The sequence below is a fragment of the Ruditapes philippinarum genome, unplaced genomic scaffold, assembly GCF_026571515.1.
Source record: "Ruditapes philippinarum isolate M1 unplaced genomic scaffold, ASM2657151v2 ctg9020_1_1_1_1, whole genome shotgun sequence".
Classification (NCBI taxonomy): Eukaryota; Metazoa; Mollusca; class Bivalvia; order Venerida; family Veneridae; genus Ruditapes; species Ruditapes philippinarum.
In genome coordinates this window covers 1-14,753 of record NW_026854288.1, presented here as the reverse complement: position 1 = coordinate 14,753, position 14,753 = coordinate 1, and the positions used below count along the sequence as shown (strand labels likewise).

General features: G+C 32.0%; 1 protein-coding gene across 4 annotated transcripts in view; it reads right to left on the bottom strand.

Moving 5' to 3' along the window:
* Positions 1 to 12,808, bottom strand: part of LOC132739690 (uncharacterized) — a 109,262-nt gene extending 96,454 nt beyond the window's left edge. Inside the window, exons 1-3 of one of the 4 annotated variants that reach the window (XM_060727452.1) lie at positions 12,567 to 12,808; positions 11,796 to 11,949; positions 9,804 to 10,916 (exon numbers count right to left, since the gene is read on the bottom strand). In XM_060727452.1, coding sequence (XP_060583435.1) covers positions 10,837 to 10,916; positions 11,796 to 11,949; positions 12,567 to 12,611 — 279 coding nt within the window. In that variant the 5' untranslated portion in view covers positions 12,612 to 12,808 and the 3' untranslated portion in view covers positions 9,804 to 10,836. Of the gene's footprint in view, positions 1 to 5,542; positions 5,627 to 7,661; positions 7,793 to 9,803; positions 10,917 to 11,795; positions 11,950 to 12,566 lie in introns of those variants that run through there. The other 3 variants (XM_060727451.1, XR_009627041.1, XR_009627042.1) reach the window with 3 other exon arrangements.
* Positions 12,809 to 14,753: the final 1,945 nt, after the last annotated feature.

Here is a 14,753-nt window from a genome sequence, read left to right as displayed (position 1 = left end):
TAATAATAAATTTACAACATGTGATATTCTTATCACCTGACAACTGACACAAATAGAAAATATGATTGGTGTAAACAAACTGTAAACAAAATGGTTATTTCATATCCATATAAAATACTTATTCATCATAACTTTACTAGTTGCTAAAATACAACAAGAGGGCCATGATGGCCCTAAGGTCGCTCACCTGTATGTAGGCCCCCGGAGCGGGGCCTGTTTAAACCCCAGGGCTTTTATTTGAACAAACTTGGAAGACACCTATAAGAAGACGTTTCATGATGTTCACACTTATAATGAAAAACAATGATCTGCACTCCCCTACCCCCGGCAGGGCCAATTTTAACCAAGGGCTTTTATTTGAACAAACTTGGTAGACACCCATCAGAAGATGTTTCATGCTAAACATCTAAGCTGTAGCTCATTGTGTTTTTTTAAAGAAGATTTTTTAAGTTTTTACTATACACATATACTTAAAAACAATGACACCCCTGGGGCAGGGCCAGTTTTGACCCCAGGGCTTTTATTTGAACAAACTTTGTAGACACTTACTAGAACATGTTTCATGCTTAATATCTAAACTCTAGCTATTTGGGTTTTTTCAAAAAAATTTTCTTAAGTTTATCCTATACACATATAAGGAAAATCAATGACCCCCAGGGCAGGGCCAATTTTGACCCCAGAGCTTTTATTTGAACAAACTTTGTAGACACTCACTAGAAGATGTTTCATGCTTAATATCTTAACTCTAGCTATTTAGGTTTTTTCAAAGAATACTTTTTAAGTTTTTGATATACACATATATAAGGAAAATCAATGACCCCCGGGGCGGGGCCAATTTTGACCTCAGGGCTCTTATTTGAACAAACTTGGTAGACACCCATTAGAACATGTTTCATGCTAAATATCTTAGCTCTAGCTCCTTGAGTTCTTTATAAAAAGATTTTTTAAGTTTTTACTATATACATGTACATATAGGGAAAATCAATGACCCCCTGGGGCGGGGCCAATTTTGACCCCAAGGCTTTTATTTGAACAAACTTAGTAGACACTCATTAGAACATGTTTCATGCTAAATATCTTAGCACTAGCTCCATGAGTTCTTTAAAAGAAGATTTTTAAATTTTTACTATATGCATACAGGGAAAATCAATGACCCCCTGGGGCGAAGCCAATTTTGACCCCAGGGCTTTTATTTGAACAAACTTGGTAGACACTCATTAGAACATGTTTCATGCTAAATATCTAAGCTCTAGCTCTTTGGGTTCTTTAAAAAAAGATTTTTAAGTTTTTACTAAATGCATATAGGGAAAATAAATGACACCCTGGGGCGGGGCCAATTTTTACCCAAGGGCTTTTATTTGAACAATCTTGGTAGACACTCACTAGAAGATGTTTCATGCCAAATATCTAAGCTCTAGCTCTTCGGCTTCTTTAAAAGGAGATTTTTTAAGTTTTTACTATATGCATATAGGGTAAATCAATGACCCCCTGGGGCGGGGCCAATTTTGACCCCAGGGCTTTCATTTGAACAAACCTGGTAGACACCCATTTGAACATGTTTCATGCTAAATATCTTAGCTCTAGCTCTTTGAGTTCTTTAAAAGAAGATGTTTTAAGTTTTTACTATATACATATAGGGAAAATCAATGACCCCCTGGGGCGGGACCAATTTTGACCCCAGGGCTTTTATTTGAGCAATCTTGGTAGACACTCACTAGAAGATGTTTCATGCCAAATATCTAAGCTCTAGCTCTTTCGGTTTTTTAAAAGAAGATATTTAATTTTTTTTCTTTTGGTTGCCATGGCAACAAGAGTTCTGCATGGAATTAAATTCTTTGAACAATTTTTAAAGGTGACCACCAAAGGAACATTCCTGTGAAGTTTGGATGAAATTGGCTTGGTGGTTTATGAGGAGATGTCATTTAAAGTAAAAGTTTACAGACGGACGGACGGACGGACGTACCAATATTTGATGTTTATGAGGCAATTGAGCTCATAAACACCACCTGGACCAACGTCCATAAGCAAAATAAGCTCATAAAAACAAAAAATAGCTCTTAATTTTAAATTTTATGAGCTTATGTTCTTTATTTAACTACAGAATGAAGCTCATAATAATCAAATGTTGGCCCGGCCGGACGGACGGACGCTGGACGAAAAGCGATCACAAAAGCTCACCCTGTCACTTTGTGACAGGTGAGCTAAAAACAAGAGGGCCATGATGGCCCTGAGGTCGCTCACCTGTATATAGGCCCCCCCCACCCCCGGCAGGGCCAATTTTTACCCAAGGGCTTTTATTTGTTTATTTGAACAGACTTGGTAGACACCCATAAGAAGATGTTTCATGCTAAACATCTAAGTTCTAGCTCAATGTCTTTTTTAAAAGAAGATTTTTAAAGTTTTTACTATACACATATAGTTAAAAACAATGACACCCATGGGGCAGGGCCAGTTTTGACCCCCGGGCGTTTATTTTAACAAACTTTGCAGATATTTACTTAAAGATATTTCATGCTTAATATCTAAACTCTAGCTAATTGGGTTTTTCCAAAGAAGATTTTTAAGTTTTTGCTTTATACATATAAGGGACATCAATGACCCCACCGGGCGGGGCCAGTTTTGACCCCAGGGCTTTTATTTGAACATTCTTGGTAGACACCCATTAGAACATGTTTCATGCTAAATATCTTAGCTCTAGCTCTTTGAGTTCTTTAAAAGAAGATTTTTAAGTTTTTACTATATGCATATAGGGAAAATCAATGACCCCCCTGGGGCGGGGCCAATTTTGACCCCAGGGCTTTTATTTGAACAAACTTGGTAGACACTCATTAGAAGATGTTTCATGCTAAATATCTTAGCTCTAGCTCTTTGGGTTCTTTAAAAGAAGATTTTTTAAGTTTTTACTATATGGATATACGGAAAATCTATGACCCCCTGGGGCGGGGTCAATTTTGACCCCAGGGCTTTTATTTGAACAAACTTGGTAGACATTCACTAGAAGATGTTTAATGCTAAATATCTAAGCTCTAGCTCTTATGGTTCTTGAAAAGAAGATTTTTTAAGTTTTTACTATATGCATATAGGGAAAATCAATGACCCCCGGGGCGGGGCCAATTTTGACCCCAGGGCTTTAATTTGAACAAACTTGGTAGACACTCACTAGAAGATGTTTCATGCTAAATATCTTTGCTCTAGCTCTTTGTGTTCTTTAAAAGAAGATTTTTTAAGTTTTTACTATATGCATATAGGGAAAATCAATGACCCCCTGGGGCGGGGCCAATTTTGACCCCAGGGATTTTATTTGAACAAACTTGGTAGACACTCACTAGAAGATGTTTCATGCCCAATATCTTAGCTCTAGCTCTTTGGGTTCTTTAAAAGAAGATTTTTTAAGGTTTTACTATATGCATATAGGGAAAATCAATGCCCCCCCTGGGGCGGGGCCAATTTTGACCCCAGGGCTTTTATTTGAACAAACTTGGTAGACACTCACTAGAAGATGTTTCATGCCAAATATCTAAGTTCTAGCTGTTATGGTTTTTTAAAAGAAGATATTAAAAGTTTTTTCTTTTGGTTGCCATGGCAACCAGAGTTCTGCATGGAATTAAATTCTTTGAACAATTTTTAAAGGTGACCACCAAAGGAACATTCCTGTTAAGTTTGGATGAAATTGGCTCAGTGGTTTATGAGGAGATGTCATTTAAAGCAAAAGTTTACGGACGGACGGACGACGGACGGACGCCGGACGAAAAGCGATCACAAAAGCTCACCCTGTCACTTTGTGACAGGTGAGCTAAAAACTAAAGATGGCTCAGATATAGGGCCAGTTAGAAACATTTTAGACAAAAAATTAAAGTTTTTAAAAAATAAAGAGGATTTCATTTTTAAGGCTTAAATAGCCTATAAAACAAACAGTAACAACTTTTTAAAATGTATGTATAGTTACATGTCACTAAACACTTGATATAACATAATATTATCTTATTTTCATCAAAGGATTGCAATAGCTTGTAACTATACAATAAACATGTATTGACATGAAATTAATTGTTTTGCTCTATATTCTGCATTTTATTTCATTATTCAGTTTTCTGCGATAAATGTATATTAATAATACACTACACGTACAGTACTTGTTTTAAAATAATAACATTGTAGGATATTTTAAGTAACGATTTTCCTTTTATATTATAGTGGCCTACAGTAAGCGCATTTTAAATAAATGATTATAATTTAATACATATACCTCAAATAAAATGTTGGCACACTTTCTCACAAATACTCATTCATATATTTCAACATTAAAGAACATTTTATTTCTGATAAGAAACGCGGAAACGTTTTCATTTGGGTTCAGTCTGATAATAAAATACATGTACGTGTTCGGAATAGGTCAAAATAGGTCTTCTGGTTTAAACAGGTATGCATATCTTTATGTTTACCTTTTTGCAAATATTGTTGGATGAAGTTGTATGGCAAATAAACTTCTAAAATCGCTTTTTAAAATTTTCATGAACGTTAGGATGAATCTAGAGGCGTGCTGCTTTAAATGTGTCAATATTTAAATATAATGAATGTGTAAGCGTATTTTGAATACTCCTTTGAGTAGGGTAAAATTTCGATCCCACATTTTTTAATCGAAATAAGATAACGTTTTAATGAAAACCAGATGAAGTTTAAATATAAACAAGATAACCGAGTTGAATTTATAAAAGTTTTCAGATGTTGTAGTTTATATATTTCATACAATAATAATTGGCAAGGATCGACAGAAAATAAGCAAATAATTTTGCCTCGCTAGACATAAAGGAAGATATAATAGTTATTGAATAAAAATATCAAGCTTGTTGGCAGTCTTTGTAAGTTGGCAGCAAAATAAATGGTAATGTTTTACAAAAAAAAAATCAAGTATCGGCAAGCCATGAATAATTAAGATTAATTAAGAATGATTTCTAACTGCCGAACATAGAATAAAGAATAAATAAAAAAAAAAAGAGAAAATAATGTCATCATGTGAAGGGCTTTTTCTTTTCAATTTATTTATATCAAGTATCTGTCCTTGACTTTTAGGAGAAATCTACGGGGAAATTTATAAGGGAGTATTTTATAATAAGCAAGGAACAGCAACAGTTTCAATTCTCCTTAAAGTAAACCTTTACAGTAAGTTAAACGTCTTTTGGACAACGTCTTTCATGAACAACCTTAATGTTCGTATATGATTTATATGATTGAGTTCCGCACTACCGAGGTTTTACTGTAATATTTTGATATAATAATTATTCAATTACAACCTGCATATAAAATATATATAAATATGTATTATTGTAGCAACGTTAAATCGTGTAGAAAATTTGAAATAAAAATCCACACATTTTTTTCATTTCTGTATAGGTATTAAAACGACCACTTTGGCCCACTCCTACTTTCGATTTCGACAAACACATGTTTCGGCCATTTCAATATGTTGTCAATCAAGATTAATAATGGTTTAAGAAGCTACATAATTTGATAAAATTATCATCCAATAAAAATCAATATTTACCTTAATTACTTATATATTTTCCGTAGAGTTTATATCATTGAATCCAGGACTTAACTCCGCCATTGCGGTATGGACACATAATTTTAAAGCGCATGCGCCATTATCACAAGATGAAATTGTTATCAATCACGTGAATACTGAATTGATAGACGAAAATCAGGTCATAGCGAAAATGTACTAGATATTTGTCCTCTTTTTTTACCTTATGATAAAATTATCTTGCATAGACATATCTTATTGACGAGATTGTCTTACGTGCTACTGGTTATCCAGTAAATATTGTAGAAATACTCGAGTTGACAATATCAGTAAAGGAATCATTCCCGGTGGAAACGGAATTTAAAATACCAGTTTAGGTGACATTCAAGATGAGTTATGAACAATACTAGATCTAAAATAATTATCAGCAACATCAGCAATATTAATACTTCTCTGCGCTGACGACTTGCCATATGAACCATTTCATTCCTTAAAGCTGTATTGACTAACAAAAAAAAGAAATATCCCGCTACATCCATAACGCCTAACATAATATTAGGACAAATCAACATTAGATATCGACGTTCATGGACCAAAAACCCCTTTCCCCTGATAACAGTAGGCCATACAGGAACAAAACAGATAAAATGGTGAAGGAGGGAGATATGTTTCTTTAAATAAAAGTGTGTTAATATTGAAAAAGATACATTTTTCAATGACGCACCTATAGTGTAAGGCTTACGTTTTTGTATAACGCAAATTCAATGACGCGCCTATAGTGTAAGGCTTACGTTTTTGTATAACGCAAATTCAATGACACGTCTTTAGTGTAACGCTAACATTTCTCTGTATACCGGAAATGATGCCATGGCATGGCACAATATATGCATGTATGTTTAATACTGTTTTAACGGAATCGGAAAAGCGGCACAAATATGTTCTAAATAATTTTATTCGACGCTAAGTCTTAGTAAGGAGCAACTTACTTCAATATCGATTATCAGTTTTATAATTGCACCTGATAATGTTTAATAATAGCCTATCATGTTCTTCATACTTGTGATGTTATATTCCTGTGACTCTATTAAAACTAGAAAAGTAAAAAGCCACATATTTTTTCTGGTTTTATTCTACTTTGCTTCAATTGATACAGTAATAAAGCTATATTCTAATGCAGTTTTCGTAAAACTCTAAGTAACAAAAATCCAAATGATGCTTATTTTCATATTGGTTCAACTAGAATAAATGGGTTTCTGGTTTCTCTTTCTAGTTTCGGCCTAAATTGTCTATTTGGAGTCTCTCATTTTAACCCCTTATACATTATTTTTCATTAACCATACACTTTATGCCTACGTCCATAACCAGTTAACAAATCTGCATTAAAATAGAGTAAATTTTATTCAATATGTACGTACATGTCAATCAGCACAATTTACGTTAAATCGTTATTCCTATTTCCCGATTAAATGTTTGGAATGTTGCGACGTAAGATCATACACAGGGTAAGAACATTAATATTTTGGTATATCTGAATAAATATAGATTTGGCATTATATTTAACCGTTAACGTTCTAATAGGCAATAAAAATGACTGTAATCCGATTTGACATCAACAAAGCCCTTTTACTTTGCAATCTTTTTAAATCCAGTAAGTGGCATTGAGTTAAAAGAGAAATTTATAGACGAATGTATTAAGATTGTTCATAAAAAACAAAAACCTGGCAAGGACAGTTTTAATTTTCCTTACAGTAAACCTTTATAATGAGTATCTGTAACATCTTTCAGGAACAACCTCAATATTTGTATTTGAATGGGTTTTGCTCTTCCGGGGTTGTACTGTATTTAATTTCTGTACATATTTTGATATGAAAATAATTTAATTAAATCATGCAAATAAAATATAAAATGTAAAACTATGTTATTGTAGCTATGTTAACTTCCTGAATGAAAATTAAAGCTTTTATTTTTCAATCTGTATTGTTCTACAGGCTAGAAAACGCCCACTTTGGCCCTCTCCTACTTTCGTTTTCGGCAAAACAGATTTTACGACCATTTTAAAATGTTATACATCAAGATGATTTAACCAGCTACATTATTTGATAAAACAAATCATCACATAAAATAAATGAAATATATTTACCGTAATTTTCTCACATACAGTCCGTAAAGATTATATCATTTAATCCAGGACTTAACTCCGCCATTGCGATATTGAAACACAATTTTACAGCGCATGCGTTAATATCACAAGATGACTTTGTTATCTATCACGTGAATGATAAATTGTAAAATGAAAATCAGGTCATGGAAAAATAAACTAGATAAGTGTCCTCTTTTTAAAATATTGTTATGATAAAATGTTGAATGTATTTGTATTTTGTAGAAAAGAAATATTATGGCTGAATGCTTGAGTAAATCAAATTATCAAATAAAGAAATAAAGACTTGACATGAAGTTAAAACTAAGACCTTATTGACAAATTTGTCTACCGTCGCACTGAAAATCAAGAGAAAATTCTAAAAACAACAACAATACTGGATCTGAAATTGACAATACTGGTACAAATTTCCATTGGAAAATAAATTTAAAAATAAAGATTCGGATGGAATTTTGGTACAGCTATAAAATAAACAGTACCGAGGCTAATTAAGAGTGCAATATTTTTTGTAGCAGACCTGACTCTGTGTGTGCATGATTAATAGAAGCACGCATTTTGTTTTTACTTCCTGTAAAATTGTTACAAATTTCAATCATCTGTACAGAATTTATTTTCTTGTTTCATAATCTTGTATATTTTGCACGTAAAAAAATCGAAAATTTGTATATATTGCACGTGAAAAGTATAATATTACTCGTCAATATTATCTGTTGTAGATTTTCTGTAAAATATATTTCGATCTCTTACATATAAACACACTAGTTTTGCTATTTATTTTCAAATGTGACTACAAAAATGTCAGTGAAAGAAGAGCGTCAAGAGTAAGACTGCAGTGTAAAATCTTTACATGATATCTCGATAACCTTTATCGCCAGGTTATTCATTTGGTTCAGGGGAGGTAATCTGTAACTGAACAAATGTCTCTCTTGTCTAATTGTAAAATGTCTAGACTACATAGGGTATTTAACTAGAATGTTTTCGTTATTAATACCTCTTATAATGTGCTCAAAATGTATTTGTTACACTAATATGCATTTTTAACTCTGCAGAACCGTTCGGACAATTCAAATCGATTTTCATAAGAACTTTAAATGCGTCCTCGTGCTTCTGCATTTGTGACTGCACGAAAAATTGTGCAACAACTCTCTATAATTTATAGACACATGGAATCTGAAGTCGAGAACCGTGCTGTCAAAATTGATTTAAGGATTTGTTAAAAGTTATTAACAATTTCATAAATGTAAAGATATAAGCGACGAACATATCGGAAGGCACGCTTTTTAAACTCTTAACGACATTTTGATGCTTTTGTATTATTTCATTTAGTTTTCCTTAATTTCTAACAATCTTAATGAGGATTTTTAATAATCAGGGGCCTGTTGCTTTGCCTAACCATGTTGTTAATACATTGGAATACTACATTTATTTAAGGATACTTTCACCTCAGTGTCTTGATATATATCTAGTCTTTAAGGGCCACTGATTCCTTTTATGCCTCAGAAATGCTATCAATTTTACTTTTCATTTTTTAAGTATCTTGTTACACTTTGCACAAACAAACGTTATACCAATATGCATGAACTATTTTCTGATTCTTTTTTCTGTTGCCAATATGTATATTCCAATTTAAACATTATTTTGTATAGAAGTCAAAATACTACTTTTATACATTACAACATAAAACTAACATGTTCTGAACTATCCTCCTCAGTGAAATAGCATCTTTCATGCTTAAAATACATTATCTAAACATTATTAAACACATGTTTGACGTTCTCTAGAATTAATAAAAACGTATGCATTTCTGAGGCCAAATGGAACTTTAAATTTGAAGGTTAAACACAGGGCCAGTTGACGGAGATGTAGCATTCTCCGTAATCACTTATGTAAATAGTCTGCGATTTTTTAAATATTTGTTTTAATTTGCTTTCACTGCTCTCTTGAGTGTGCCTCCTTTTAGAATTTTCTATGTTATAGAACGTAAATATTTCGTGTATCTGTTACGTACGCTGTTGAATGAGTTACTTGTTTTAATATTATTGTTTTAAAGATATGAGGGTAAATACCATTTATTTTATTAAAGAAATGGCTAGATATAATAATAAAGGACAAATCGTATTTTCATTTATTTTTTTCCGTATTTTCACTGTAAAGGTTTGTGTTCTTTTTGTTATATATATCCTGCATTTATAAAAAACTTGAATATCCCATAAATTTTTAACGATTTAACATTTGGCTTTGTGACATATGCCAGTATCATTTTTTTAAACATAACACGTTTAAACTATTTTTGTTTGAACTATGAATTAGAAGCAAAAGCATAAATTCTAACATATTTCTGTTTTGTCTTGACATTATCATAATGTATAACAAATCTACAGTTACCTTTTAAAAAGTGACATTGACCTTTATATTGACCTTTACAGCTTTAGACCAAATTAGAAGAAAACTGTCAGTCAGTCTTGAGTAAAATCAACCACAAGTAAATTTAATCACACAGAAATGTAAGTGCAACATGTTATTCTTTCGTCATTATTCCGTCCATATCTCGATGAATGACTTATTATTTGTTATTGTTTCCTAAACATTTCCTGAAAAAGAAATCCAACGTAAAAGTAATTAGGGAGGAAATATCTGAAAAAAAAATATTTATTCATCCTGCGTCTTCTTCGACAATTTCGGACCAAAATGACTATCATCTAAAGCAGCCATTAATATAAAAAAAATCAGATAGTTTCAAACAAGCAGATTACAGCTTTCACAATAGTATACGATGACAAAGCTGTTTTGACATTCAATTCTGCTCTACGTGACGCAAGCAAATTAAACTGAATAATTGGAATCTGATTTGCAACGATTGACTATTTACACAAGGAGAAGCATTCAACTGACCAAATGATAATCCAAATTTTAACATAACTTGTGACTACTGTAACACGTTTAGTGGTGTTTACTCGTGTTTCATATACACTAGCTGTGTAGTGTCTAGGTTTATCAAAATGAACAACATTGGCTGAAGAAGATGGTCTACCGCCGTCAACCTCATCTTGCCTCGTTGGTATGTCTTGACCTTAATCTGACTGGCGTAAAATTGCAAGTCTTTTTCTGACACGTAGTTCATCTGTTTGATCAACTGTATCTATAGAGAGCTGACGTTTTAACTTTGTTTTGGAGGATACAGGAGTTTGATAGGGTATTCTTCTAGGTTGTCATCTTCTTTGGTATTCAGATTTTTTTCTGGACAAAGAAAGTCACATTAATATGTGCAAACTAACAGTATTACGTGATGCGACTTGTGAAATTCAAATAAGTCTATAAAGAAATGTTAAGTGTTACTTTTAATCAAAATACATAAAATGTGAACTAGTTATTTTGCATGTAGATGTTTCATTTTCTTCTTCTCCATTCTTCATACCATGTAAGACATGACGAGTGAGACTGTTGAAATTAAAATAAGTTACGGTGTACACAATTTAATAATATTTGTTGTAAATAATATGATGTTCAAACAAAAATAAATGTTTACACAAAATGAATACATATAATTTAACCATTTAAAAGTTTATGGCATAAGGTATATAATATACATGTTTTGATAAGATTTGTCCTGAACTGAATTTGATACCTGTAGGTTGAAATGTTTTGTTGTAAATTTGCCGTTGAATGACATTGATAAGATAATAATGGCAAACGTTTTATCAAGACAGGAAGTGCTTTTTCATGATACAAAACGTGTTCATTCATATACTAGAAAAATAAATTAAGATAAAAAGTTTGAGTTAAACTTGTTACCTGTTAAGAAATTTCAACAGGTACTACAGTTGATATGTTGAAATATTGAAAACATCAAAATCGCAGTTGTTTTTTGCGTATGAATTTGGGGACCTTCGGCAATTTCCGTATATTCCGTATACAGTTTCTTATATGTTTTTGAAAGTGTCGACATTTATTCAGTTTGACGCACGTACAATGTTAACAAGACATTCATAATGACTGACAATGGCAAATTTATATATAGAATTTTTAATTCATAACAAATTATATATTGACTTGAAAGCAAAGAAAGTAGAAAAAACATATGTTATTAAAAATAAAAATATACAAAAAAAAACATACCTTTATGAACAGTTTCTTTTGCCATGTCGTCAATACTTGTTTTAGAGGAGCACAAGAGCACAGGGGCTGTAGCTGGACACTCAGGATAATTACCGTTCCGTGCCGGTACCCTCCCGGACAGACTTTCATGCAAGAGCCGGTTGAACAGAGGAAACTTAAACCAATAATAGATATTAATTCATATACTTTTCTATTTAAGGTGAACATTCTTTTGTAATTTAAAGGAAGCTATGGCCTAATGGTTATGGTGTCTTCCTCTCAAACCAGTGATCATGGGTTCGAGCCCTACTCAGGTCACGTCAATGTTTCTTCATATGGTCTCTCTGGCTGAGAGGTTAATATCACAGACTTTTAAATCAACAATAGGGATTCGAATCTCGCTCATGCTTTAAGATTTTGTCATAAGAGAAAGCTCTTCAGGTAGCTTATTAATGTGTTTAAAAACGCGTCATAGGGCAATGTAAGTGTATATTACGTTTTGAATAAGCATTGATAGGGGTTCGATAATAAAATGACATAGTAGAATTTTATACTGAAAGATTGGACACTCCCCATGTTATTTATTGACTTCTATGCATTTGAGCTGAAATTACTTGAGAAGCCACAATTTCTAAGACTGAAGATAATAAAATCGGAGCGTTTATTCGACAATTGCCGATTGAACTGTCAATGAAAGTGGGTAGGTGACTGAATTTCCTATAACGCGTATTGTTAACAACTCCTTTTATACAGCAACATTAATTATAAATAATGACATTAATTATAACTTACCTTTGGTTTCGAAGGCTTTTCTGGTGAAGTTGATGGAGACACCATAGATACAAGTATCCAAATAATATATACAAAAGTTTATCATCCGAATATTCGAAATATCCAAAAGAAATTTAAAGACACAAAAAATACGTCATAACAAAGGCAATGTGTAAATCCACGTTAAGATTATTAAACTATTGCATATACACAGAGACTGTAAAATAATTGTTTATTCGGATACCCGTGTCTGAATCCATTGAAATCAAACCCGTAAGACCCTTTGTGTACTTTGATACGCTAAGCTATTGCAGTAGATTTCGATAAAAATCTAATTCATGATTTTAATTTCACAATAGGGCATGTGGCTCATGTGCTGTAACTTTACCCAAACGCTCATTGAAAAAATGAGTTAGCCGTTGAAATAATATTTTTTTTTTCACAAAAATGCCTGCACAAACGATTAATTCATTAACTATTTATTTTAGTAGCTTCTGCATTATTTATCCATTAGATATTCCGTATATTCAACGCCTGAATAAAACCACAGTGCAATTTTTAATGAATGAACAGTCATTTCTACTTTATTTTCTCCCTCAAAATGAAATCATTTCATTTTCTTTTTTACAGTTTGAATGTTTGCGCATATCAGAAATTTGAAATTACCGGTAAAATTTAAAATGCATGATTTGAGGTTACATTTCCGGTTGTCATATTGTCTGATAAAAAACTGATTTTTATTTGCACTTGAATCCCTTAAAGGTACTTGAGCGTTGAATTTTATCAATCGAGCTAGTGTAAGGTTATCTAAATTTTGATATTGACAATGTTAAGATCTAACATCGCATGTAGATTTTATAATTAACGTGAATTGGTTTTATAACTGGAAGGTCTGTTATACCATAAATAAGTTTGTTGATTCATGTCCCGTATTTAATATCATTAAGAAATAATATATCCCCAAACTGTGATTTATCGCTTCAATAACATTCAATGTTTGGAGGTCGGATGCCAGGATTTTATATCACGAGGGCCGAGTGATATGTAATGATGCGCATCCGAACGACAAACAGTGATGTTATCAAGCGATAACATCACAGATTTGGATATAATTATTTAACGATTTTCTACACGACATCAACCCAAATAAAGGTTTTGCCGTACCTGATATTATGCAAAATTTGCGCCTGATTTGCTTCCGTTACTTATTGTCACGCGTCGGATTTTTATAGTGGTTACGTCACATGTATAAATGAATACGTCAACATGTCTAAATATAGTACGTCAAACAGTGATTTTATAGCATAATAACACACACTTTCGGTTCTTCTATGTTCAATAGGGAAAACCGCGGGTCGTGTTAGAAAACGTGATAACAAGCTAGAAAAAAATCAGTAAGTGTAAGATGCATGATCTGATATAATATATAACTATATAAAGAAGATAGAATCTAATAAAATGCTCAAAAACAAAATTTTATTTTACTTCCTACTTAAAACTTTCGCCCATTCTCAATAAAATAAAGCATTTGAGGTTGAAAAATATTTAAAATTTAATGTTGTCTTTGTGTCATTTTTTATCGCTGAAGTAAAAGTTTAGGGTATTATGCAAGTTTGCCAGAAATATTTTGAACAAGAAACTATGATATAACAGGATGGCATTTATTTCGGTAATGGCACTGTATTTCTTCGGTAACGAGAATTTCACATCTAATGATGCAACATATTGGCTGCATATTAATAACAAATGTCTGCAAAATATATCAAAATCTGTAAATTCTCCTATCTAGAGGGACTTTCTAAACCCAGAATAATTTCAAAAAGAAGTTGGGTAAACCTTGCTAATTTTAAGTCAAAATTTCTTTCAAAAGTTAAATATTCGTAGAAAGCAAAAATAGTCAATTTTGGAAATTGATTATTTTTATGTTCTTCTTTCAAAGGAATTATATATCACAAAATATAATTATAAAGGTTCCGAATTATGAATACACAAATTTTTGTATTTAGCAATTTTTTTTCAAAACATTCAACTTTCCACTTTCTTAATATTTGGAAAATTTAGTACTTTAAGCAGTTCCTTATATTTATCCCCATATAGGATGTCACGTATGTTTCATTTTATTCAAAATGCAAGTAAAGGTTTCAGAAAACAATTTTATTTTTTGTAAAATAATTTAATATTTATGGATATTTTAATTTTAACATTTTA